General features: G+C 32.6%; 2 protein-coding genes across 2 annotated transcripts; one reads left to right on the forward strand and one right to left on the reverse strand.

Annotated features, from left to right (window-relative positions):
• Nucleotides 1-310: 310 nt before the first annotated feature.
• Nucleotides 311-7,738, reverse strand: LOC134683848 (gastrotropin-like). Its single transcript, XM_063543156.1, has 4 exons — nt 7,517-7,738; nt 7,028-7,203; nt 6,148-6,261; nt 311-537 (listed from the first exon to the last, which is right to left on the reverse strand). Exons 1-4 carry the CDS (start codon nt 7,590-7,592, stop codon nt 487-489), a joined length of 417 nt encoding a protein of 138 aa, XP_063399226.1. The 5' UTR covers nt 7,593-7,738; the 3' UTR covers nt 311-486.
• A 2,462-nt stretch (nt 7,739-10,200) lies between these two features.
• Nucleotides 10,201-15,941, forward strand: LOC134683849 (uncharacterized). Its single transcript, XM_063543157.1, has 3 exons — nt 10,201-10,328; nt 11,712-11,896; nt 15,181-15,941. Exons 1-3 carry the CDS (start codon nt 10,261-10,263, stop codon nt 15,885-15,887), a joined length of 960 nt encoding a protein of 319 aa, XP_063399227.1. The 5' UTR covers nt 10,201-10,260; the 3' UTR covers nt 15,888-15,941.
• The last annotated feature ends 7,679 nt before the right edge of the window (nt 15,942-23,620 follow it).

A 23,620-nucleotide genomic window follows, 5' to 3' on the forward strand; every position in this document is an offset into this window, starting at 1 on the left:
TAATTTAGTCATTTATGTCATTTAGTCTTAAGTCCATGGCAATCTTATTATATTTTTATACACGTTATATTTACACATGCTATTTTTATAAGGTACGAAACATTGTCTTCCATGTCGCTTTAAGTACCAGTAAATTTTTTTCATTGTAAATCTAACATTCACAGAGGTACCTGGGCTGGTTGCTGTGAACTAATGTCGATAATTTTCAACTTTTAACCGCCACCAATAAAATACAGCCTATGTTGAACTTTCTGTTCATTTTGTGTGTATTGCCTTTAAACACACAGTATAAAATAATCGAATAAGTGAATAACAGAATGTGCATTTTAAAGAAAACTGGTAAAATCAATATAACCAGACATATTTTTATTTTACTCAGAGATTGTTCATTTGCAAACATCAAAATATCAAGAGTCTTTGTCGTATATTCACTGCGTAAATCACCAAGTTTTTCAGCATTAACACACCGAAGATAAATTGTATAATTTACACTTTGTCCATTTCATACGACATGGTAGCATCTCCAGTTTTAGTTTCCTGGAACAAAAAATGAAAACATTTCATATTAATTTTTCACATTAGAGTGTTACAAAGACAATCTATCCTAATGCAGCTATCGGTAAAGATTAAAAAGATGACGAACAAGTAGTCAGGGGTATTTTTGGTAAAATAAATAATCTTGATATTACATTAATATTGAATTGTGATTTCCACCATGAACAGTTAACGTTCGACGTGTTTTTAAATTGTAGCATTCCTATTGTCTGATTAACTGTTTTCTTAGCTGTTAATGTTATAGACCAGCGGTAGAATCCAAAATTTTTTTTTTAATGCACCCACCAAACACACGGCTAAATTATATATCATTGAAAAGATAAAATTGTTAACTTTAATATTAATGATGCCGTAAGCATGAGAAGTGGTCGGAATTTTGCATAATTGAGGTCAAAGGTCAACAATTGAATATTACAAAATTTTGTCTTTACTGTCTATTTTGGGCTGAACTTAGGAACATAAAACATATTTAGCCATCAGAGGACAATATTTCATTCAACACATATGGAACCTGTTGTGAATACCATTTTTTTCAAAACACGTAATTTTTTTACGTTAATATTGACGTTTTTCGTTATATGATACATTTTGTTTATTTATGACTTCATTTAGTTTCCATACAAGGATGACCTTGAACTTTGGTAATATTTTTTCCCCATAAAAATGAAGTTTAAAGACGACTTGCTACTATACAAAAGATCAAAGTCAGGTAAAGGAGGGATAAAAGTTAATTTCATTGATTTCAGTTTCAATGGGCATGATGGTTATTTTCGTAATTTTTTTACATTTTTTTTTCAGATAAAAGCTGCCATTAATATTTTTGTTATAAAATCAAAAAGTATTCATATAAGGTTTATAAAATATGTTGGCATAATATCAACGTTTTTTTACGTTTTTTAAAATTCGGAATGCCTGATCGTCCATTCATAATAAACGGAAATAGCTTCAGTGTCAAAGTAAACTAAAAGTATATTAAATCAACCGAAAAGGTGGACACAAACTAAAAGCAAAACAAGTGTATGTATGAATTAGCATTATTAAGACATAAATAGTTCAGGTTATCAAGCATCATCCTCATTATCTATATCTGCCATGTGTGTATTGATGTTTTTAAAAAGGTCTGATGCTTGACATTGACAAAGTTCAGTACAGGATAAATTCGGTTCAAAACACACACAACTTTTACTGCAAACTGATTTTCCTTTGCATGTGCACACCAAATCTTGAAGGAAGTCAGCTGACATTTGACCTTCAAACAAGACAGGTTCAAGACCACACTTTCCTTCTTTCCAAACAAACTGTAGAGGAGATCCAATAGCAGACTTGGCGATATGTGCAGTCATCCAGATTTTGGTTTGGAAAGAAGACTAAAGCCTAGTTGCGAGTTTCCGACTGACGGCTTCTGAATCTGCCATATCTAATAAAGATATCTGAGACAATTGATTGGAATCAACAGGCGCTTCTTTTAGTGCCTTTAGCATGGATTTCTTGCCTATGCCAAATAAAGACGATGTAGTATCACATCCTGTAATAGCATGTACAGCTGGTAGGATTTTACACAAAACTGAATTTAACGACCCACACAGCTCGTGAACAGGAATATAACGCCAACAATCCTTAATGCTAGTGATCATTCCTGTTTGAAACCATAATTCAGATATATGAGTCATCTGTTGGAAATTATGTATTAAAAGTACTAGCACGTCCGTATCCGGAGACTTTACAATAGTGCGACCGTTCACACCGTTTACCCTGTACAGTTTGTCAGCATTCAATGCATGCAGAATAATACGTGTATCTGCCTCTTCTTGTGTATTTGACAATTTACTGCAATCTGATATACCTTTGGGACTTATAATTTTCACTATTTCTGGATTGGGAAATGATCCAGCAAGTAACAGTTTTTGTCCATCCATAAGACAACTATTTTCTTTCATATATTGCAAAGTGAATTCACCAAGAAACTTTATAAGTGACTGCTTGTTTTCACCTGAAATAAGAAATTGTTTCCAGTCCTGAATGATTCTTCCTTCGATTCCTTGAAACACCTTTGGATTGAAAAATGACTTTGATCGATGTTCCCGTTCAGAGCTTTTAATGGAATTTTGAATATCATATCTATCAAAAATGTCAGCAACCACTGAAGCATATTGAAAGCAACAACCTGATTGTTGACAACATCTTAAGCCAATTCACCAAATGTTTTAAACCTATTTGCATTGATAGATTGCTATACCATCTCTTATATGGGTGGTTCGGGATATATCGAATATTGGAAGGATTTGACAGACTACTACATCCTGTTCTAGTATGTGAGCTAAATCTGCCTTGCAAGTTTTTCTCAATGTACCATCGTCATGGAACATGGATGTTGGGATTGGGCCAATTGGATAGGACAGAATTTTTTCAACTGTTACATCCTCTCGACAATTTGCCAAAGCCAAGGCACGCCTTAAATATAACTCTGGGTTGAAATGCACATTAACTGTGTCACCAGAACGGCATGTTAGTTTAGTTTTTTTCGTCATATCCTCGAAAGACTTTAGAATAGATTTTGATATCGGGTTATAGAAACTTCGAGACTGCCCGTTCGACAAAGAACCATCAACACAGGATTAAACCCTTTGTGTCCCCTCATTAATAGAATTCAATAAAGAATCTTGAACTTCTTTAGATGCGTGCATCCCATTTGAAATTTTTGATCCTATCAATTTCATGACTTGATAAGCTTGTTAGGTAACGCCTTACCTCATCATACGAACTGCAAAACCCATGAGCATTTAATGTTTCCACTAATTGTTTTGATCCAAATTCGCGATACAATTGTAATGACAGACCAATTTGAAATGGAGTGATAACACTAGTACTCATTGGAACTATGCTTTCTGTAAGCGACATACATTTTCGCATTTTTTCAACGGTAGTATGATTTTGGTTTGTAACGGCCTGAAAATACTTTTCATCTATTAACCAACAAATAAGTTTGGTCAGGTTGGGGGCATTGATTGAATTGACAATGGCAGAGAACATTCGGAAGGTGTTGGGTAATAATCATTGTTTAGATCAAGGCTATGTATATCACGCCTTACAATATTGGCAGCTGTGTGTAAAAACTATATTTTTGGAAATTCCTATTTCCAAATCTAACTGTGCTATTTTGAGTTCAGATTTTAGCTGACTTGCAGCTTTGATTGCGTCACCGATAGATATAGAGCTGCTGAACATGATATTTGATTTACCCTGGCCTTGTTGTGGTTGTATGACAATTGCATCGCCGTAATAATTCATTATTCTATTTTGCAATTTATATGTTCTGTATTTGTCGGCATAATCCTGTGGAAGCAAGAACCGAAATTTCTCAAGCAAGGTGGACATCATAAAAGCCTAATGTTTAACATCAGGTCTGAATTAATTTCTGATACCAGCTTCACAAATGCAGTATCGTGATCAGAAGGTTCTGCTTTTACTTTTTGGGGTGTTTTCAGTAGATATCTTGTTATACAGGTCGAATGATAAAGGGCATTTTCAGTAAAATTTTCATGTAAAACCGTTGACTCAATTTCATGATCCGTAGTTATGATTCTAGATGTGCTTGGAGCAGGTGAAAAAATGCAAGCACCACCTTTGTTTTCCTCCGTTTCCATAAACTCTTGTTTATAACAAGATAGATTCTGCTTACTGGTGTAGGATTTACAACAAGATCTATGGTATTTAACATCAATATTTTCCGAAAAAAAATGATTAATAGATGACAACTCTTCTACAATCTTCAAATAGATCTCATCTTTCCGTAGTTTAGTAGCTTCAATAAAACTTATTTTGCCTTTGTCAGTGAAAATATATAATTTTTCGGGGCTTTTAATCTGACAAATAATGCATTCCAGCCAATCTAAGGAAGACTTCCCTCACTTGTTGGGGTAAGTTGTTAAGGACTACCGAACTGACATTATCTGGAAAATTTTCACAACAGATCTGGAATATTTTTTAAGCGATTACTTAACACAATGTAAACAATGAAACAAAACAATATATAACCACTCTGGGTATTCAAAATAACAAAAAACAATGTAATCAACAACAAAGCAAATATAAAACTAGTGTAAAGACGAATATAACTGATATTGATTAATCGATTTCAATGTGAATTGCTAATCGACATTTGGCTTGTACAGTGATAGAACTGAACGGAGTGAGGATTAAAACACAAATAAACGTCCCGGACGGTAATTCCGGAATTATATAAATTGTTTAACAGATTGATGTGTTCTATTCAAATTAAAAATTTCTTGTAAATCGAATAAGAAATGTTTCAAACGAAAGTTGTTTTGTATAAAGTAAATATCGAAGTGTATATTTATGCCAAATAAACACATATGAAGTGTTTTATAATTATCCTGCTATTAACGGAAACCGGTAAAAATCGTGTTAACCACATCTACTGAAGTAAAACGGTTTTTTAAATGTTGATGGTAAATATTTTGAAAACAATTATTGACTAGTTTTATCGTCACTTATATATTCTTACATTATCAAATTAAAAATAGCCGAAATATTGTAATTCGTAATAATAATTAATATTTTAGTGTATCAGTGAATTATTTTTTATACACTACATAACGCTCTAAAAGGCCATTTTTACGGAAATTCGACCATACGATTTTCTTACGGCATTTTTAAAATATAAGTTTAACATGTATTCTTTCATTTAAAAAAAAATCCAGTTGTGTGTTCTTTGGCTGCATTAAACTCCTTAACTAAGCGCCTTTTCAGATTTCGCCGCTGCACTATTATACCAGATTATGACATAAACGTTGTTCATACTTTTAATATACAATTCTAGCAAATGCTAGAAAACCATAGATGATGAGTTTGTTTTTTTTAACAATTTCAATAAATTGACTGATCGATTGATTTATTAATTGATTGAAAAATTTGGTGATGTGTTGATTTGTTGATTGATTGATTGATTGATTGATTGACGTGCTGATTTGTTGATTGATTGATTGATTGATTGATTGATTGATTGATTGATTGATTGACTGACTGACTTATTTATTATTTAACTCTGCATAAATAAACATCTTACATGTAGCTACTGGATAAACTTCTCTCATAAACAAAATAGCACAAGCAAATACTCTTTGTTCCGGCTACAGATTTACATTTAATACGGCATGTAAATGTGTAAGTTGTGCGCGATTTTGACCAACATGATACTAATTATTGACGGTCGAATATAAAAACATCAAAAGCCAAATATAATCCTAACTTGAAGTATTAAGAATCAGAAATTATATTTAAAATAATTTTCAAATATGGCAGTAAAGCAATCTTTGCCTGTGAGTACGTAGAACAACCATAGTGTTCTGAATAACTCAAACTTTAAACTCAGGAAAATTTACAAAAACATGAACATAGCAATGATATTTCATTTCAACATAATACCCCTGAGCTGGTGATACCCTTGGGGACGAAACTCAAAGAGTAGTGGTATCAACCTAGTGGTTTTAACATAATCAACACGTGAATTTCTCACAGAGTGAGAACTGATTCTGTCAGAATACTTTCAATGAAAAATATATTGTTATTTACCACAATCATTTTATTGCCGTTAACTTTCCTTGTGGTTGTAGTTGGTTTCCATCCCATTCTTTCGAAGCTACTCGAATCTACCATGCTCCCATCAGAATTGATAACAGCTGTAAACTGATAAGATAATTCTTGAATCAATTTATGTTAAATGTGTAAAATTGAAGTAAATTGGTGACAATACAAGAGATCAAAACAACATAAATGTCACATTTGATTTTTGTTTTAATCCAAAACACCCACACAAGCAGAAACAAATAAAGCATATTTACACATTTTTCTGGAAATCGACAAGTTCATTCCGACTTAATTACGTTTTCCGTGCGCCAACTGGCAAATATTGAATGTATGATCTATACAAGAACAATTAGAAAATTAATCTGGTAGGTAGATTCTGCATAGGGAGTAATTTGAAGTTGACGTTCTGCTGAAAAGGGGCATACATTTTGCTCGCAGCACATTTAAATTTGTATTGCGTGGAGTGTGATACAAAGAAGTGATACGAAAACTGCATTAATTTTATTGGCATATTTAGCATTACAAGACGATAAAACGACACTTCAATTTGCTATCCGTTAGGTCATTGGTGATGTTGAGAAGATGTACAATTCGTCCATGGCAACGGACGACTGTGATTTCTTCAATAATATACAAAAAACTCAGATTTTTCGCATGAAAAACTTCTGTTTGTCTGAAGCGTACAAAAACTTATAATATGAGAGAAGTGTCAAAGATGACTGAACTTGAATATAATCCCTGTTATCGATTAAGCAGTCTATATGGTAAAATTTTGTTACCCCCCGATTTTTAGTATGTAAATCAAACTTACGTCTTCTATTACTTTGAAACTGTCACAACTATTTATTATTTCTATGTTTTTTACCTTAATACCTTGCCCTTGTGCGTCTTGAGAAACGCATTCCTCTCCTAATTTATACTTGTATACCCGCGGTGCTGGCATTGCATCTGATATGACGGTCATGGTCCAGTTCTCGTCTTCCTTTTCATATTCAACCGTTGTAGTGGCATTACGATACTTTTCGACCAAATCAGGAACCCCTGCAATATAACGTCATACATATAATCCTTTACTTTTAGTTTGATACAAAAGTAAGTTTACATGGAAGAAACACAGCAATGTTTGAATGAAAGACAAAAATGAACTAGAATATAAAATCAGTTACATCGTTGAATGGTGTAAAAACGATGAAAAAGGGAATTCGAAAGATATCTAATTATTAATAAAATTTGTTTTGCAATATTACAATGATAAATGATTTACTAGTACACGTAATGCAAATTCCTCAATGCCACTCGACATTGTTGTCGTCTGCTATATATTTGGTCTTATAAAAGATTTTCAAAGACTTACCAGTCATTTTGCAGTACTCCTCAAAATTTTTCCTCGACGCTTTATTTCCTTTCCATTTCCCTACAAACTGTGACATGTTTAAAGAGCAAATCCGTTATTTGAATGACTAAAGTACTGTTTGGACCTACGAACGCGATGACGGATTAATAAACTTTTCACAGTATCAATGAAGACACGATTCAAATCCAAATTCGTCGTACAATTAATGTATGCGTCCTCATCTTTGAATGATTTAATATTCTATCTGAGGTGTATTCTGTTCATGTAAGAACATATTTAATTTATCCATGTTTGGTCATACTCTGTTCATGTAAGAACATATTGAATTTATCAATATTAGGTAAATTAAATTTTTACCCGTTATCAAATTATAATTAGTCAACTCAAAAGTATAATTAATCAAACTAGAGAAGACAGAATTCTAAATCAAATTAGAGCGGTGATTATTAGTAATAGCATTACATAGCTGTTTTATTAAAATCCGTCATTTTGAATGGCAGACAACAATCACAAGGCATCAAAAACCTTATTTCATTTCAGAATGGAAAAAAAACATTCATGACCATGATAACTGCATGTGCCTCCCCTGACAATGCATATTTTAAAAGTAAACAATTAGAAAATTACGTTAAGCATTTAATGCCTACTTCAGAATTTTTTAAATTGTATAGGGTTGAGCGTAATCTTTGCTCATTCAAAAAAGGGCTCCATACAAAATATGCTTTGGTCAACTTTTTGTACACCCCAATAAAAGAACGAAGCGATTCATTTAATGCTAACATAATTAGATACAGTAAAACCTACTGCAATTACTTGTTTTAGTATTTACTCTTGTTTGCTTTTTTGTTGGTTTTTTTTGGGGGGTTGTCTTTTTTATCTTGAACATCATGGTTTTCTCTTTATCTGGTACATCATTTTCAAACATTCTTACTTATCTCATTACGGGCTCCTATCGGCTCCTAGGAGACGATATTAAGAACTGAACGATGGACAGTCAGTGCCTGAATGTTTCTTACTACCTGATTGGAAGTATTACGAGACGTGAATAATCGAAATTTATTGATTGGTTAGGACAATCCAAACCTATTAAATGTCCTTCAATCCCGTAGAGTATCGGATTTGTCATCTCTATTTTGACGATTAGATTTTGCCTGGTCAGTAATCATGCATATTCATGATATTGGTACACATGTAACTTTTATCTATAAATAGCCGAATCTTCTGGAATTAATCTTCAAAGCGAGAGCAATTTCCATTTTCATCAGCTAAGAGACGACTAGCCCTTTTTGAAAGGCTAATACTTGTATGGTGATATTTTTAAATTGCTCAGAATTTACTGTATTAAACTGGAAAAAAAATGGCGAAGATGAAATCGGAAGTTTAATTTTGGACCATTAAGACCTCAATGTGGACCATAATTTTAAATAATAATGTCTTTTTTAAATGTGATTATTATCTTATATATATAATAGTACTATTACCATCTTTTTTCGTCATCGTTGTTTTTTAATTATCTTTGAGGACAGAACGTACATGCATGCCCAAAGTGTACCAAGTAATTATGAATTAAATAATATATGGGTATACGTCCATAACCAGCAACAAAGCAAAAACAACAGTTCCAGAAATATTCCGGCAGTTTATTTACTTTATAGACAGGCGTCCTTACAATATGTCAAGGTCATAAGCGCTCAGGTCTAGACAGCTATTAGCATTATAAACACATTTAAACTTGTCATATTTTAAGTGTACAGAAGCGTATTATTATCACACTATTTTTGGTATATCCCTGATCCTATGTTTGTGTTAAAACGAAAACATTTGAACGCAGGAAAAAATGTGTGGCGCTAAAACTCTTCCGCATTATACATGTTATAGGTGACAATTATCATCTTGTTCGTTTTTCAATTTATTTTTTAAGTGTGTTTTTATAGAATTAATATTTAATCAACTATAAGTGCATCGTATTATAAGCATCAAATGATATATCATGATACTTTTTGGATGTAAAATATATATACTACGGGCGAGTTTAGATATTCCACATGATATAGTCAGTATCAAAAACGAAACTACCTATTATTCTGTTTATCGGTAATTATGACGTCACACAATGTATTGTCTAATATTTTCAGTGATACAGCCAGTACGTTGATTATCAAATATATTAGGCAGTAAGATCAAAGGGAAAATGTACGAATTACCGATAAAAGATAATATCGAAAAAAACATTTTGCAAAGTGTTGAAAAGGACAAGATATTTTGACATGACTCATATTCGTGATTTTTTTTAGAAATTAAGGTGGTACCTAACACTACAGGGAGATAAAACGTTTTAATTACATTGTGTTGTAAAAGGAATATTAAGCTTCTCAATGATCAAAATCGGTGTTTGTCAAACTGCTCTATAACCAGTGTAATTTTTCTGACAAAACGGTTGGTTCAAAGTTTTTGAAAATTTTGTATTTTTGTTAAATGGGTCAAAGTAAAAACTTTAACAAAATTTTATGAAACGAGCCAAATTAATTTTAGTGAAAATGTTAGGTACCAACTGAATATGATGTCATGATTGATAATATAAAATCCGATAGTGAAGAAATAAATTACAGATATGTACTTATAAAATAGAATCATCTCTTATCTCTAAAATATCGTAATCATATTAAACTATTATCATCCAAACTTTGTTTATCAGGTCGGCACCACGTGGCTCTGTCCCAGTAAAGGTCTATAGAACTTTAACAATGGTAGCCTTCAGGAATACTCTGCTTCGTTTGGTTCAGATGCGAAAATTAATTACATCGAATGTCAGGTACAGTACTTTTACTTGAGTAAAATGATAAAAGTCGTTATTTATTAAATTAGTGATAATTTATTGAATTTTTCAACAGATACGGTTGTTTATATGCCCCATTCATGAACATTAGGTTTTCTGGTATGTGCGTCCGTCCGTTCGTCCGTTGTGCCGTCCGTTCATCTGTCCCGCTTCAGGTTAAAGTTTTTGGTCTAGGTAGTTTTTGATGAAGTTAAAGTCCAATCAACTTGTAACTTAGTACACATCTTCCTTATGATATGATCTTTCTAATTTTAATGCCAAATGACGGTCCACTGAACATAGAAAATGTTAGTGCGGATAGGGATTTCGTGTACATTCTTGTTTCACTGTGCACTAAATATACGATGATGGAACTATACTAAATAATTTTCCACATCGAAAAGGCAAATGTGAAAATTGTCGTCTCGGCACTGCAAAAGTAGAAAGTAAGATTGTGTGTCCATCTGTAGTAAGGGGTACAATTTCGAGAGCTTTATCCCCCATCCAACCTTCCATTGAAAACAACTATATAACTATAGGCTGTTACAGTCGAGAATCTGATTAAAATTTGGCCGTTTAGGTCAGAGCGTCATGAATGCAAAAAAACTACCAAAAAACGTCATTCTAACTGTTGACATGGTGATTCTATAGGATGCGTATCTTGTCAAGAGCATCTCTGACCTCCGTTTTTTTTCTGTTTTCTGCTGTCACTACAATGTTGAGCATTAAGTGCTTGTATACGTTTAAAATTTTGTCATTAAGTGAATGTGCGTGCAGTATTTTTCTTAGCCTCTGTTTCAACATTAGGTTTTCTTATTTATATTTATATATCTAAATTACCGGTGATCTCGTGAATGTTGGAGCGACATGGTTCCATGCCCGCCCGTGTTTAACCGAGGATAATAATTTAGAATGTTTGCTGAAAAACAATACATCTTTTAGGAGTAAGTACAAAATGTGGTCGGAAGAGTCAAAATAAGATGTCCAGCTATGTGAAATGTCTTCTTTAATTTGTACCGTTTCTTACATCCTTAGGCTGTTGTCTGCTCTATGGTCGTGTTGTTGTCTCAGGCTTTGACACATTCCCGATTTCCATTCTCAATCGTATGTCTATATTATTAATATGTGGATATCCTAAATATGCACGTAACGTTTACTCGCAAGAAGTTAAGTAGCCAAAACATCAATCAAATCGCTGAATAGTTTGGTTTTTTTTTCATTTAATAGTTGTTAATATACAAACATCTTTAGATCATATACGTATTAATTTGATACAGAGATTTTCTCATTCAACATCTTTTGTCTTCGAATTTATTTTAAAGGACTATTTTGCTTCCTAATGCACTGTAACTTTCAGTTCTTAGATTTATACATTTACAGAACATATTCTAAAAAGTCCGACATTAACTATGAGATTAGACCAATGAGACGATCAGACATTCAAGGCCTTTATGAACTTCTAGCTGAAAATAAATGGAATATGGAGAAATCGTATTTGGAATGTGTTTTTAATACTGATCCTACCGGGCTTGTGGTGGTAGTCAAAGACGACGGAGAAATAATAGGTAAGGTTGTAAATATACATTTGTAGTAAGTACCATGCAGTGACTGTGTAAAAAAATAGTTGACGTCGTTAGGACAAATTCAATAAGGTGAATTTGACGCGCATTGCAATTCGAATTAGAATTGACGTTATGACGTAAAAAGTTTCGTATGCGAATTAAACTAATTCGAACTAGTTAATGCGAATCGAATTCGAATTACGTGTGAACTCACCATTAGTGTGTAACTGTTATGGAGAGTTCAAATCATGTGTGAACTCACCATTCGTGTGTAACTGTTATGGAGAGTTCAAATTACGTGTGAACTCACCATAAGTGTGTAACTGTTATGGAGAGTTCAAATCACGTGTGAACTCACCATTTGTGTGTAACTGCTATCAAAGTATTACATCGATTTATCATTTTTTTGGGGGTAAAATCCAATTTATTTTAATAACTATATTTAAGCAGACAGATGAAAAAAATATCTTGTGTTAAAAGATGTTTCGTAAAAATAATACATGTATAGTAGACCGTTGGTTTTCCCGTATGAATGGTTTTACACTAGTAATTTTGGGTCCCTTTTTTTCTTGTTGTTCGGTGTGAGCCAGGGCTTCGTGTTGAAGGCCGTACATTGACCTATAATTACTTTTATAGATTGTTATTTGAATGGAGAGTTGTCTCATTGGCACTCACACCACATCTTCCTATATCTATATACATGTATCTTCAATTGATCATTTATTGAATGCAAAATACAGCGCATACATGTGGCAATGTTGTCTTCATTCAGACTTGCAATCAAAGCCCTTTAGGTGTAATACCACCATCGATTTTCTCCTATTAGTCTTTGTTAAATTTGCACTTTTCAAAAAATTGTGCAGAATTTATCTTTGTTTCAAATAAAGAAATACTTGGCATGAGTAAAGTTTTATCCTGTCCAGTTCTACAGAAAAGTTTTTACATAACATTTCATTGCATATAAGAAAGTAACCATCATTGGAAGTTAACCAATCAAATTTCTCCCCTTATTATATCTGTGCACAAGGTTTAGTCATCATGTAACCTCAAGATTACAAAATTTTCTATAGAAATCACAAATAAAAAATAATGGTGTTTTAAAATACCCAAGACATATGTTTATGACACAGAAATAGTTTTAATGCAATAAAATGTAGGATTAATTACCTACAACGGTCAAATTCAAGGTTATTATTTTCGACCTACTTTCGTATACAACCGGATGTGACATACCATGATTTGGTGGTATTACACCCTTATATCTATATAACAAACCCAGGGTTTCATCGCATAATTGAATAATTTAAACAATCTAAAATAAAAAAAATACCTTGACCTGAATTTTCAAAATAACTCAGGACCTATAGTCTTTATCAAAGGATATCGATAATAAGATAAGGATGCATTTATTGAATGATGATGGTCTCAAATTCAAGTTTACTAAACTGGAAGCCATAGCAACACGTTTGATCTAGCCTGAATTATTAACTCGAGGGAGGGTCGCCTTATCATCATTTGAGTACTATTTTCTTCTTAAAATAAAGCTAATAAAAACTTCTATTCATTTTATGTTTAGTGCTTTCACATACATACTGACATTTTTTCATATTATTTTTCTTCTTGGTAGAACTTCGTACTGAGTGTTCTGGTCACATATTATTCAGGTTAAACGTATTTCTTCTCATCTCTATCTTTACGTACTTAACCAAACATTGTTCATAAGAATTTGGTTCATAACAAATGTTTCGCCAACTAATGAAAACATAGAAGTGCTCTCAGTGGTTAGGTATTTAGGGTAGAACGACAGTAAAATGAAAGACAATTGTATATCCTTTAATAAAGTTAAACAGAAAAATGGCAGAGTTTGAACACTTCTGTGATAATACCATTAGTACATACTATCATCCATTGCGAGACTTTATTTTCATTGGGTATATCATATCGATTGTTTTATTCTGATATCGGAACCGACAATTGGAGTTTTCCAATTTACTGTCAATGTAATTGCTTATCGACTTAGTATCAACGTTTTCCGTGTAAATATCCAATATTGATCAATATTTAACCATAGTGATAACGAATTGACGTTTTCCGTGTTAGTCTTTTTTAAAAACTGTTAATAGATCCTTGTCGACTTGATATTTACGTTTTCCATGCATGTACAGTTCCTTTTGAAAATGTCAACAATTATTGCTTGTCGACTAGATATTGTTGTAGTGAATTCATTTTAAATAGTGTAAATTACTTGCTCTTAAATTATATTCATCAATTATGCTTCCTTTTTTCCGAAGTGACCATTTCGAAAAACCTTTCCTTCGATATACAGTCTTGGCTATTGATACATATATAAACGTGGTATGACTCAATCAAATTCTCAGAATAATTCCTTTTATCTCAGACTTTTGAATATTAACCCTTGCATGCTTTTAATCTTCGATTTAATAACTCCTCAAATTCTAAAAAATCTAAACATGAACCCTAAATGAAAATAAATATTTAAAGGGCAACTGACATTATAAACTGACATTTTTAGAGTGTATCACAACGGTTTTTTTTTCTTTTTTTAAATAAATGTGATGCGAACTAGGGGACGTAAAAAAACATTAAAAAAACTGTGATATACAACGTATAACTGTGAAAATAGGGAAAAAATATATCTCCAACAGGGGATTTAGACGGGTAAACTGTAAACGGGATTTTTGTTCCCGGCGGAAATTTGTATCCGTCAGTAATTGGTAATGAATGTCATGTTCTACCCATATGTCAGACCAGATGTTAACAGTGAAAGGATTTGTGGTGTAAACGTCAATGAGACACAAACAAAACAAAATTAACTCAAAATAGCCTGCACAAAAGATCATTTTTATTTTTAAAATGATCAACACTCAAATATCTGAGCCTGTTACCCAATAATCAATCAAAATTTATACACAACTATGTACATGTACTTTTGAGTGTTTATTTGTTGATTCCCTGGTGTGGACTCAAGCTTAAAAGTCCCTCTAATCTGATTATGTACCGATTGTGTTGTATTCCGGGTTGGATGTTTTACAGAGTGGGGCATGGCGCTTTACAATTGCCTTGTCTCTCTATGCATGAATGTTGATTCCTCCAGGGTTTTTTTTTACTTGATTTGCGTACTCTCCATCGGTTGGACTAGGGTACAAACAGATGCTGTCTGTATATATATTACCAAAATTGAATCAAATCATCGACAATAATGCAAAAATTTACTTTTCTAATTTGCAGAAATATTTAATATATATCTGTTTTTTATTTTTATTTAGGACATAATGGTATACTTGCACACAGTGAGACTATTGCATCATCCGGTTTGAATATTGTCAAGGAGGGTTACCGTGAATTAGGTATAGGTCAAAAACTATTCCGTAGAGTAATGGATGTAATGGCAGAGAGGAATGTAGGTGGCACAGCGTTATCCAATCGAATTTCATTTTATCATCAATTCGGTTGGAAAATTCAATCATTTACACTTCATTATAGTATGGGCAAAGTAAACAAATCATTCATTAGTGAAGTTCCTAGCGGAGATTTCGAGATTGTATCATTGAAAGATGTTAATTTTAAAGACGTTGTGGCATATGATACAGAGTTACATACCGTTCCGCGCCCAGTCTATCTAACTCAATGGGCACTTCACAATTCTGCTAATGGATACGTTGCTTTGAAGAGCGGTCGTGTAGTTGGATATGGTGTATTACGCCCAGGTGACGTTGGTCATAAGATGTTTCCATTGTTTGCAGATGACCCGATTCTAGGAAAAGCATTATTTTGTCATTTGGCGTCACATATTCCGGAAGGAGAGGACTTAATATTTGTTCACCCAATTGAAAATGAATTGTCAAATCAATTTGTCGCGGCAAACGAATTGACATCCTATTTGTCAATGACCCGCCTCTACAATAAGTGGAACATTGATGTTGATATCAAACGCGTGTATTCTACATCAAGCACTGAATATGCTATTGTTTGACACTATTGACTCCATATAAATACATTACATGTTTAATAAATATTAATATACATATTGCTGTCAGTATATATTGCAAATGGTAAAGATGTTATTTACTGGGTAAGAAATATATGTCTGTTGTGGAGTTTCTACATATATAATTGGTGACCAGAACATTCGCTTGTCTCACTTTTCTATTGATCACACTGACGTTACGCACGGTATTGCGTCGCAAGACGTAACATGTATAATTGACAATTTTGACGCCATATACATTGATATGTTCTGATCAAAAGCGAATTAAGGCTATTTATAAAAAAAAAATATTGCGGAGGCACTACTCGACGACCGAGTATGGACAAGGTCAAGAGTTTCAATGCATTATAGTATAACCAAATACATGCTTTGAAATGTGAAATAGTTATTTAAGGCCCCACTTACGATAGTAGAGGGGCATTATATTTTCTGGTCTGTGCGTCCGTTCGTCCGTCTGTCTGTTCGTTCGTTTGTCCGTCCTGCTTCGTGTTAAAGTTTTTGGTCAAGGTAGTTTTTGTTAAAGTTAAAGTCCGATCAACTTGAAACTTAGTACACATGTTCCCTATGATATTGGTGTTTTTATCCCAATTTTACTGTCCGCTAAACATAAAAAATAATGATAGTGCGAGTGTACTGGGAACACATTCTTGTTCTTTAAGCTATGCTTTGGGACAGTTGTTTGTTGTTTCGTACTTTCTGTAAGATAGTCGTTATTCATTGTGTTAGTAAAAGAAAATGAGAATGACTTGGTATAAAGATGACGAGTAACACAGATACGTGATAAATATTATCCTATAGTGTGCGTGTTTAACTTGTGATGGCCAAGTCATGGTTAAAGCACGGATATTGGTACTAACTAGATTCTTGAAGGTTTTTTTTTATCAGTATTCTGCATCATTTATTATTTTATATTCACTTTGAACTTTTGATTTTGCTATTTGGGTAGGAACTTGTTGTCACTTTTTTTCTACACTTACATGTATCTATCTTACAATATCACCTGGTATCTATTGTTTTACACAAATGATTTTCTCAAAATTTATATTTTTTTTTAAATAAAAATCTACTCAGTAAATTAAATTCACTACTAGATGAACAAACATATAGATAACTTAAGGAGGTATGGGTGTCTTCCTCCATCTTGGATTGTAAAAAACAGAGAACCAAAGGTCCATATTTTCTATCAAGTTAGCAAAATTTGAAGCAGGAACGTAGATACTTAATGTGAATTTTCATTTAAAAGAACCAATTTATAAGAATATAACTTATGAATATAAATATTTTTGCAAATGTTGATTATTTTGGGTTATTTTTTTTTTTTTAAAATTGGCATTTTAAGGGGAGGTAACTCTAAAACAGTGCATTTTCTGAAGGATTCTACATGGAATTTTCCTATTTTGTATTTTAGCCGGAAAAAACGTACGGTGATCCTATCTTTTCTTTTGATATTCTCAAAGCATTGTCTGAAAGCTATCTTTTCCTTAAGTATTTAACAATTCTATCATTTTGTTTAGTTTCTAATCACAAAATGGTGTTTTTTCCTGTATAATCCATACACAATTTGTCATTTTGTCGCCTCCTGTAGCTCGGAAAAATGCGCGGTGACCTATCATTTTTATTATATTTTTCAACATATATCAACAGATACTACGTTTTGGCAAAGTATGAACAAATTCTATCATTTTTATTTTAGACTCCCATATAAGGTGGTATTGGTGTCTTTCGCCATCTTGGATTATAAAAAACAGAGAATCTAAGGTCCATATTTTTTATCAAGTTAGCAAAATTTGATGCAGGAACGAGATTTTTAATGTGAATTTTCATTTAAAAGAACCAATTTATAAGAATATAACTTATAAATATTAATATTTTTACAAGTGTAGATTATTTTTGGTTGTTTTTTTAATATTTTCAAATTTGTAATTTAAGGGGAGGTAACTCTAAAACAGTGCATTTTCTGAAGGACTCTTCATGAAATTTTCCTATTTTGTCTTAAAGCCGAAAAAAACGTACGGTGACCCTATCTTTTCTTTTGATATTCTCAAAGCATTGTATGAAAGCAATCTTTCCCCATTTTATTTTACAATTCTATCATTTTGTTTAGTTTCTATTCACAAAATGTTGTTTTTTCCTGCATAATCCATACACAATTTGTCATTTTGTCACAACCTGTAGCTTGAGAAAATGCACGGTGACCTATCATTTTTATAATATTTTTGAACATGTATCAATAGATACTACATTTTGACAAAGTATGAACAAATTCTATCATTTTTCTTTTAGACTTTCATACCACCTTAATTTTAGACTTTTATACCACCTTAATTTTACTGTAAACCAATTTATTTTCGCGGATACATTATTTCGCGTTTAGCCCTTTCTATTCCATTTCGCAGCGATTTAATTTCGTGGTTCTCAAATTTACTTGGTGTAGTTTAGTAAGGAAAAATCCTAAGTTTTATACATTCTTGACGATTCATATCCGCGATATTTTTCTATTCGCGAAAGTCACGAAAATAATTCGTTCGCGAATATTAGTTGGTTTACAGTATATCAGACGACAGAAATGTATTCCTAAGCTGATCGATCTATAAATGTTTACGCAAATCTACTATACAGTCAAAAGTACTCTAGGAAAATAGTGTCAGGTGAACGGGAACGTTTATAAGTATTTTAGTATAGTTGATGCGTTTTGATTTCAACATTAATGGCTGATATTCCATATTATGATAAAAAAGTAGATTAATATGTATATAATAAATTATGTTTAAATTCATTAATGTCCATTCCACAAACAAAGTGTTGTTCAAGAAATCAGTATACGAAATTCAAAATTCAAAAGATAAACAAGAATATGAAACCTTTGTGTTGCATAGACAAAAGTGACAACGATCAAAAACCTTTTGTTGTCAAGAATAAATACCTTGAAGAAAAGTTTAAAATAACAAACCATTTTCGAACTCTCTAAATATTTTTAACCTAGATATAAAAAAAAAAGGAGTGAGGTTAGAATCATTCGTGTTATAATATAAGGAAAATGAAAAAGGCGTTTGTAATTTATTACACAGAATGCAAACAAAAAACCAGACCTGTTTTTTTGTGATCGGAGTAGAACTTGTAAAATACTGAAAGATCATTAAAATGAGTACTTTCTTATGCCTCGTTCACACGGACATTCAATTCGAATTGAATTCGAATCGAATTCGCTAATCGAATTCACGCGCTCTTTTTTTTCAATTCGAATTGAATTCGAATCGAATGCGAATCGAATTCGCTAATCGAATTCACACGCTCTTCTTTTTTAATTCGAATTGATTCGAATTAGTTAATTCGAATTATTCAATTCGCATTAGAAATATGCCTGTGCGAATACGAATTAAAAGTTAACGTCCTCACATTTTCTATATTTGGTACCCATTTTAGTTTGCAACGTGAAGATGCTTATAATTAACGAGTTATTGTTGAAATGTCAAAATTGATATTTATAAATACAAAAATAAATACTGAAAAAAAGTTTGACATTTATTTGATATTTGACTGCTAACTGATATTTTCGTTTTAAAAAAGTCGATCGTCCGACGTATTGCTGATTTTACCCTATAGTGCAATTTTTAATAAGAAATCTAGCAAAAATTGTCCTCGTGAGAATTTTAACATGACCGGACTGACGGGCGCTCAATGTTCCCCCGCAGCGCGTTACGCGGGGAACAAAAAAGCTCTTCACACGCACGGAGTTAAGAAAGTGTTATTTTATTATACAGTTTTACTTCATAAATGTCAATGAAACTTCTGGTAAAATATCAGATACCCATATATAGTCTCAATGCTCCATGTATGAAGACCATACTTTGACCTATAATGGGCAGATATATAGATTTAAATCTCATGAAAAATGTTTACCCCTCTGTCAAATTAACTCTGAATGCTTTAGCTGCAGAGATATAAGCCAAAAACTGCATTTAACCCCTATGTTCTATTTTTAGCAACGACAGCCATGTTGGTTGGCATGTAGGGTCGTTGGACACATTTGTCTACCTAGATACTTGATTGTGGCCAAGTTTGGCTAAATTTGGCCAAATTGGTCTACTTGTTTCAGAGGAAAAAAAGTGATGAAAAAAGCTGACTTATGATATATATAAGTTAACAACTTTAAGTCACTGTACGGCCTTACACAGTTCTTTTGGTAAACATATCAGATACCCATATATAGTCTCAAGGCTCCGTGTTGAAGACCATACTTTGACCTACATATATATAATGTTTTACTTTTACAGATTTTGACTTAGATGGAGAGTTGTCTCATTGGCACTCATACCACATCTTCCTATATCTTTCTGTTGACAAGAGATTATATTTCACGTTAAAATGCCATATTTTGATTGGCTACTACGAGGGTGTTAGTTCACATAGCTGAGCGGGTGACAACTTTTTTTTAATGTCACCCACTCGTCCAGACCTTTTCAATTACACATTCAGTTGGGATAAAGGATCGAAAAATTAAAAGTTTAGATAGAATTGAGAAAGATCGAGATTTACATTTATCCATAAGTTCTTTAGAGTTTAATTTTGCAAAATCCACATATCCACATATAGTTGATACCACTACGCGAGGACACAGTTTCACAGTATTTCTGCTGAAGACACTCTTTCACTGCGGGAATAATCTTTGTCAATCTAATGGAAAATCCTTCGTCAAACATGCAGATGAGCTAGCAATAGGCGGTTGTTTGCATGGAATTTTGTAAAGCTTAAGTATCGAATACAAACAAGGTAAGTCCTCCGATTTGCTGCTCAAAGAAATGTTCATTGAAGCTATGAAGGACTGATTAATCTTCAAAATCTCATCCTTGTCAAATGAGCTTTTTGTATGTTTGATAACATGAGTGTTCATTGATTCCAAATTTTGTTTACAAGACACTCGTAGTGGTACGATTTACAAAAAGCAAAATTGTTTAATGTACGCTTTGCCTAACAGATCCTCCAAATTTGGTTTAAACTTTGATGCATCAGTTTATCTGTACTCACAATACAGTTTGTGTTGTAAACACGGTCATATTTTTTTCAATTTCTTTTGATGAACCTTAATATAATAATAAATGTATCGCAATTTAAGATGAAATAATATGGTTCTCCGAGCAACAAATCCGATATGTGTTTATTCTGTTTAAAGCTTATTTCGCGGGTGTCATTCGCTTTATCGAGAGAAATGATCGTGAAAGAACATCTTAAGCCTCGGTCACACCTTACCGGATAGCACGAACGGACGCCTAACGGATGAAATAAAAGTTGTCCGTTGACAAAATTGTTATCCGTTGGGAGTCCGTTGATGTACTGAACGAATAAAACGGACGTGTAACGGATGTATAAGGGACACACAACGGATATGCAACGTACGAGAAACGGACACGTACCGGACAGAACGGATGTCGAACGTACATCCAACGGACGAGTAACGCATAAAACGGACACCTAACGGAAGCGTACCGGATAAAACAGATGAACAAGATATACGGAAAAATCAAAGGCGACAATAATAATACATTTTAATCGCATAAATATTTAAAATGTTTCTGTGTAACTGGTTTTGGTTTGTTTTACAAAATTCCGCCAAAGGGCAGTGTCTGGCCTGAATAAAAACTGCTTGATTGTGAAGACGTGCCTATGTAAGAGATAAATTTGTCCTGGAAAAATATGTCTGGGCGGACACATATAACTGGTAGAAAAAGTCCATGGTTACAAAATTTACTAGTATTTTTCCGACGTAGTCGGTATACTTTCGGTTTGTGCACTTTGTACTTAAGGACGCTTAACTATGGCAACACAATACGCATGCTCAAAAATCCTTTCTGTGATTGGACAAAATGCTGTCCTGGTGGGTGATTTTGTTGTGTTTGAAAAAACGTCTCGGAAATTATATCGTGATGGAAAACAAGTGAAAAACTATAAATATTTGAACTAGATGTTACAAAGATTTATATTTTTATTAAAATAATTGTTTCTCCAATAGCTCTTTGGATCCATGACAGCTGTTTATTCTTGACAATTATATAATTTTTCCATGACTTTTAGAACGCACCTACGCATGTGAGATTTCTTTGGTGAATGTAAACAGAAAGATACTACTTATACAACCAATAGTTTCTAGCTTTGTTAACCATGAATTAAGTTTAATGTAAACAGTAGTAAAGGTATATTTGTTTCTTGTAATTTGCACTGGATTTTTTGACAAATAATTTTTGTAGGTGCCATCACAATATTCTTATATATTATTGCCTTAATATAACCAGACTTAGTAAAAAAAATTCTTGTAGTTACATTCAGGTGGAGATTTTATGAAAGAGGTCCTACATCATTAAGTCATTGTGCTTCTGAAGGTTATCGAAATGATACTAGGTTTAAACATATACTCAAATTTAAATATATGTACGTCGGATATCTTTTTTAAAGATAGTTCTTGTTTGTCCTATGTTTGTAATTTATGTCCTCAAACTAATTTTCCTAGGAAGTCTAGTCCATGTCATATATATTCCTAGGTAAAAACGTCCATGTTATCTGCATAGGAAAAACATTAATGAATCAAATCATTAACGTTTAAACAACGGAAACTTATGAGTTTTGTAATTACATTTTTAATCAAATGTATGTCCTCAGACTAATTTTCCTAGGAAATCATATCCATATATGTCATTAATATTCCTAGGTAAAGTCGTCCATGCCCTTTTTTTTAAAGGTAAATAAAAATGTTATATTTTGATACTGTTATACAGAGTTGTGTGTTAATTCTTTAAATAAAGTTTATGTTCCCAGACTAATTTTCCCAGGAAATTTTGTCCATGTCATTAATATTCCTACTAGGTAAATTTGTCCATGTCCTGGGGCCTGTTTATCGAAACTGTCCTAAGATCGGTCCTAAGAATTTCTTAGGATAGAAGTTAGGATAAAGTTAGGACCGACTTACGACACCTCTCAGCATGCACATCGAAGCTGTCTTATAAGTATCTTAGCTAGGACGTCTTAACTGATGTCCTAAGTATTAGCGGAAAAGAAAATACAAACCGAATATGAAAAACATCATATTTTATCAATAATTTTATTTCAAATATGGTTGATTAGAATATAATAACTAATATGTAGTTTAAATTAAAGGTAATAAATATTTTTTGTAAAATAATTGTACAATTAAACTGTATGAAACAAAACATGACACAAAAAATAAAAAAAAATAAAAAAAATAACTGTAAACAGGATATATAATACGTAAAAATCATAACATGTTTTTCAGTGAGTTGAATTCGAAATGTCACATTTTCATTCTTTAACAGTTCAAATGCAAATCTCGTGCATTATTCATATCATCTCGGAGAATTTCAACTATTGTTACTACTGCATTAAAAATAATACGCGTGAAAATGAATAAAAGACAAAATTCGACTGTATCCTAAAGTTAGGACCATCCTAAGACCATCTTAAGACACCTAAATTGGTATCTTAAAGTTAGGACAATTCCTAGGATTTTCCTAAGTTGCGACATGTTTGATAAAACCATTTAGGACTAAGATGTGTCCTAAGTTGGTCTTAGGACACGTCCTAATCCTAAGAGAGCTTCGATAAACTGGCCCCTGTATTTTAAAAGGAATGTTTTAATGAAACAAATTATTTACATGGAAAGGCAATTTTTATATTTAAAAAAATAGTTCAGATCAAGAGCTCGGGATAAA

This window comes from Mytilus trossulus, chromosome 9 (assembly GCF_036588685.1).
Source record: "Mytilus trossulus isolate FHL-02 chromosome 9, PNRI_Mtr1.1.1.hap1, whole genome shotgun sequence".
NCBI classification, from domain to species: Eukaryota; Metazoa; Mollusca; class Bivalvia; order Mytilida; family Mytilidae; genus Mytilus; species Mytilus trossulus.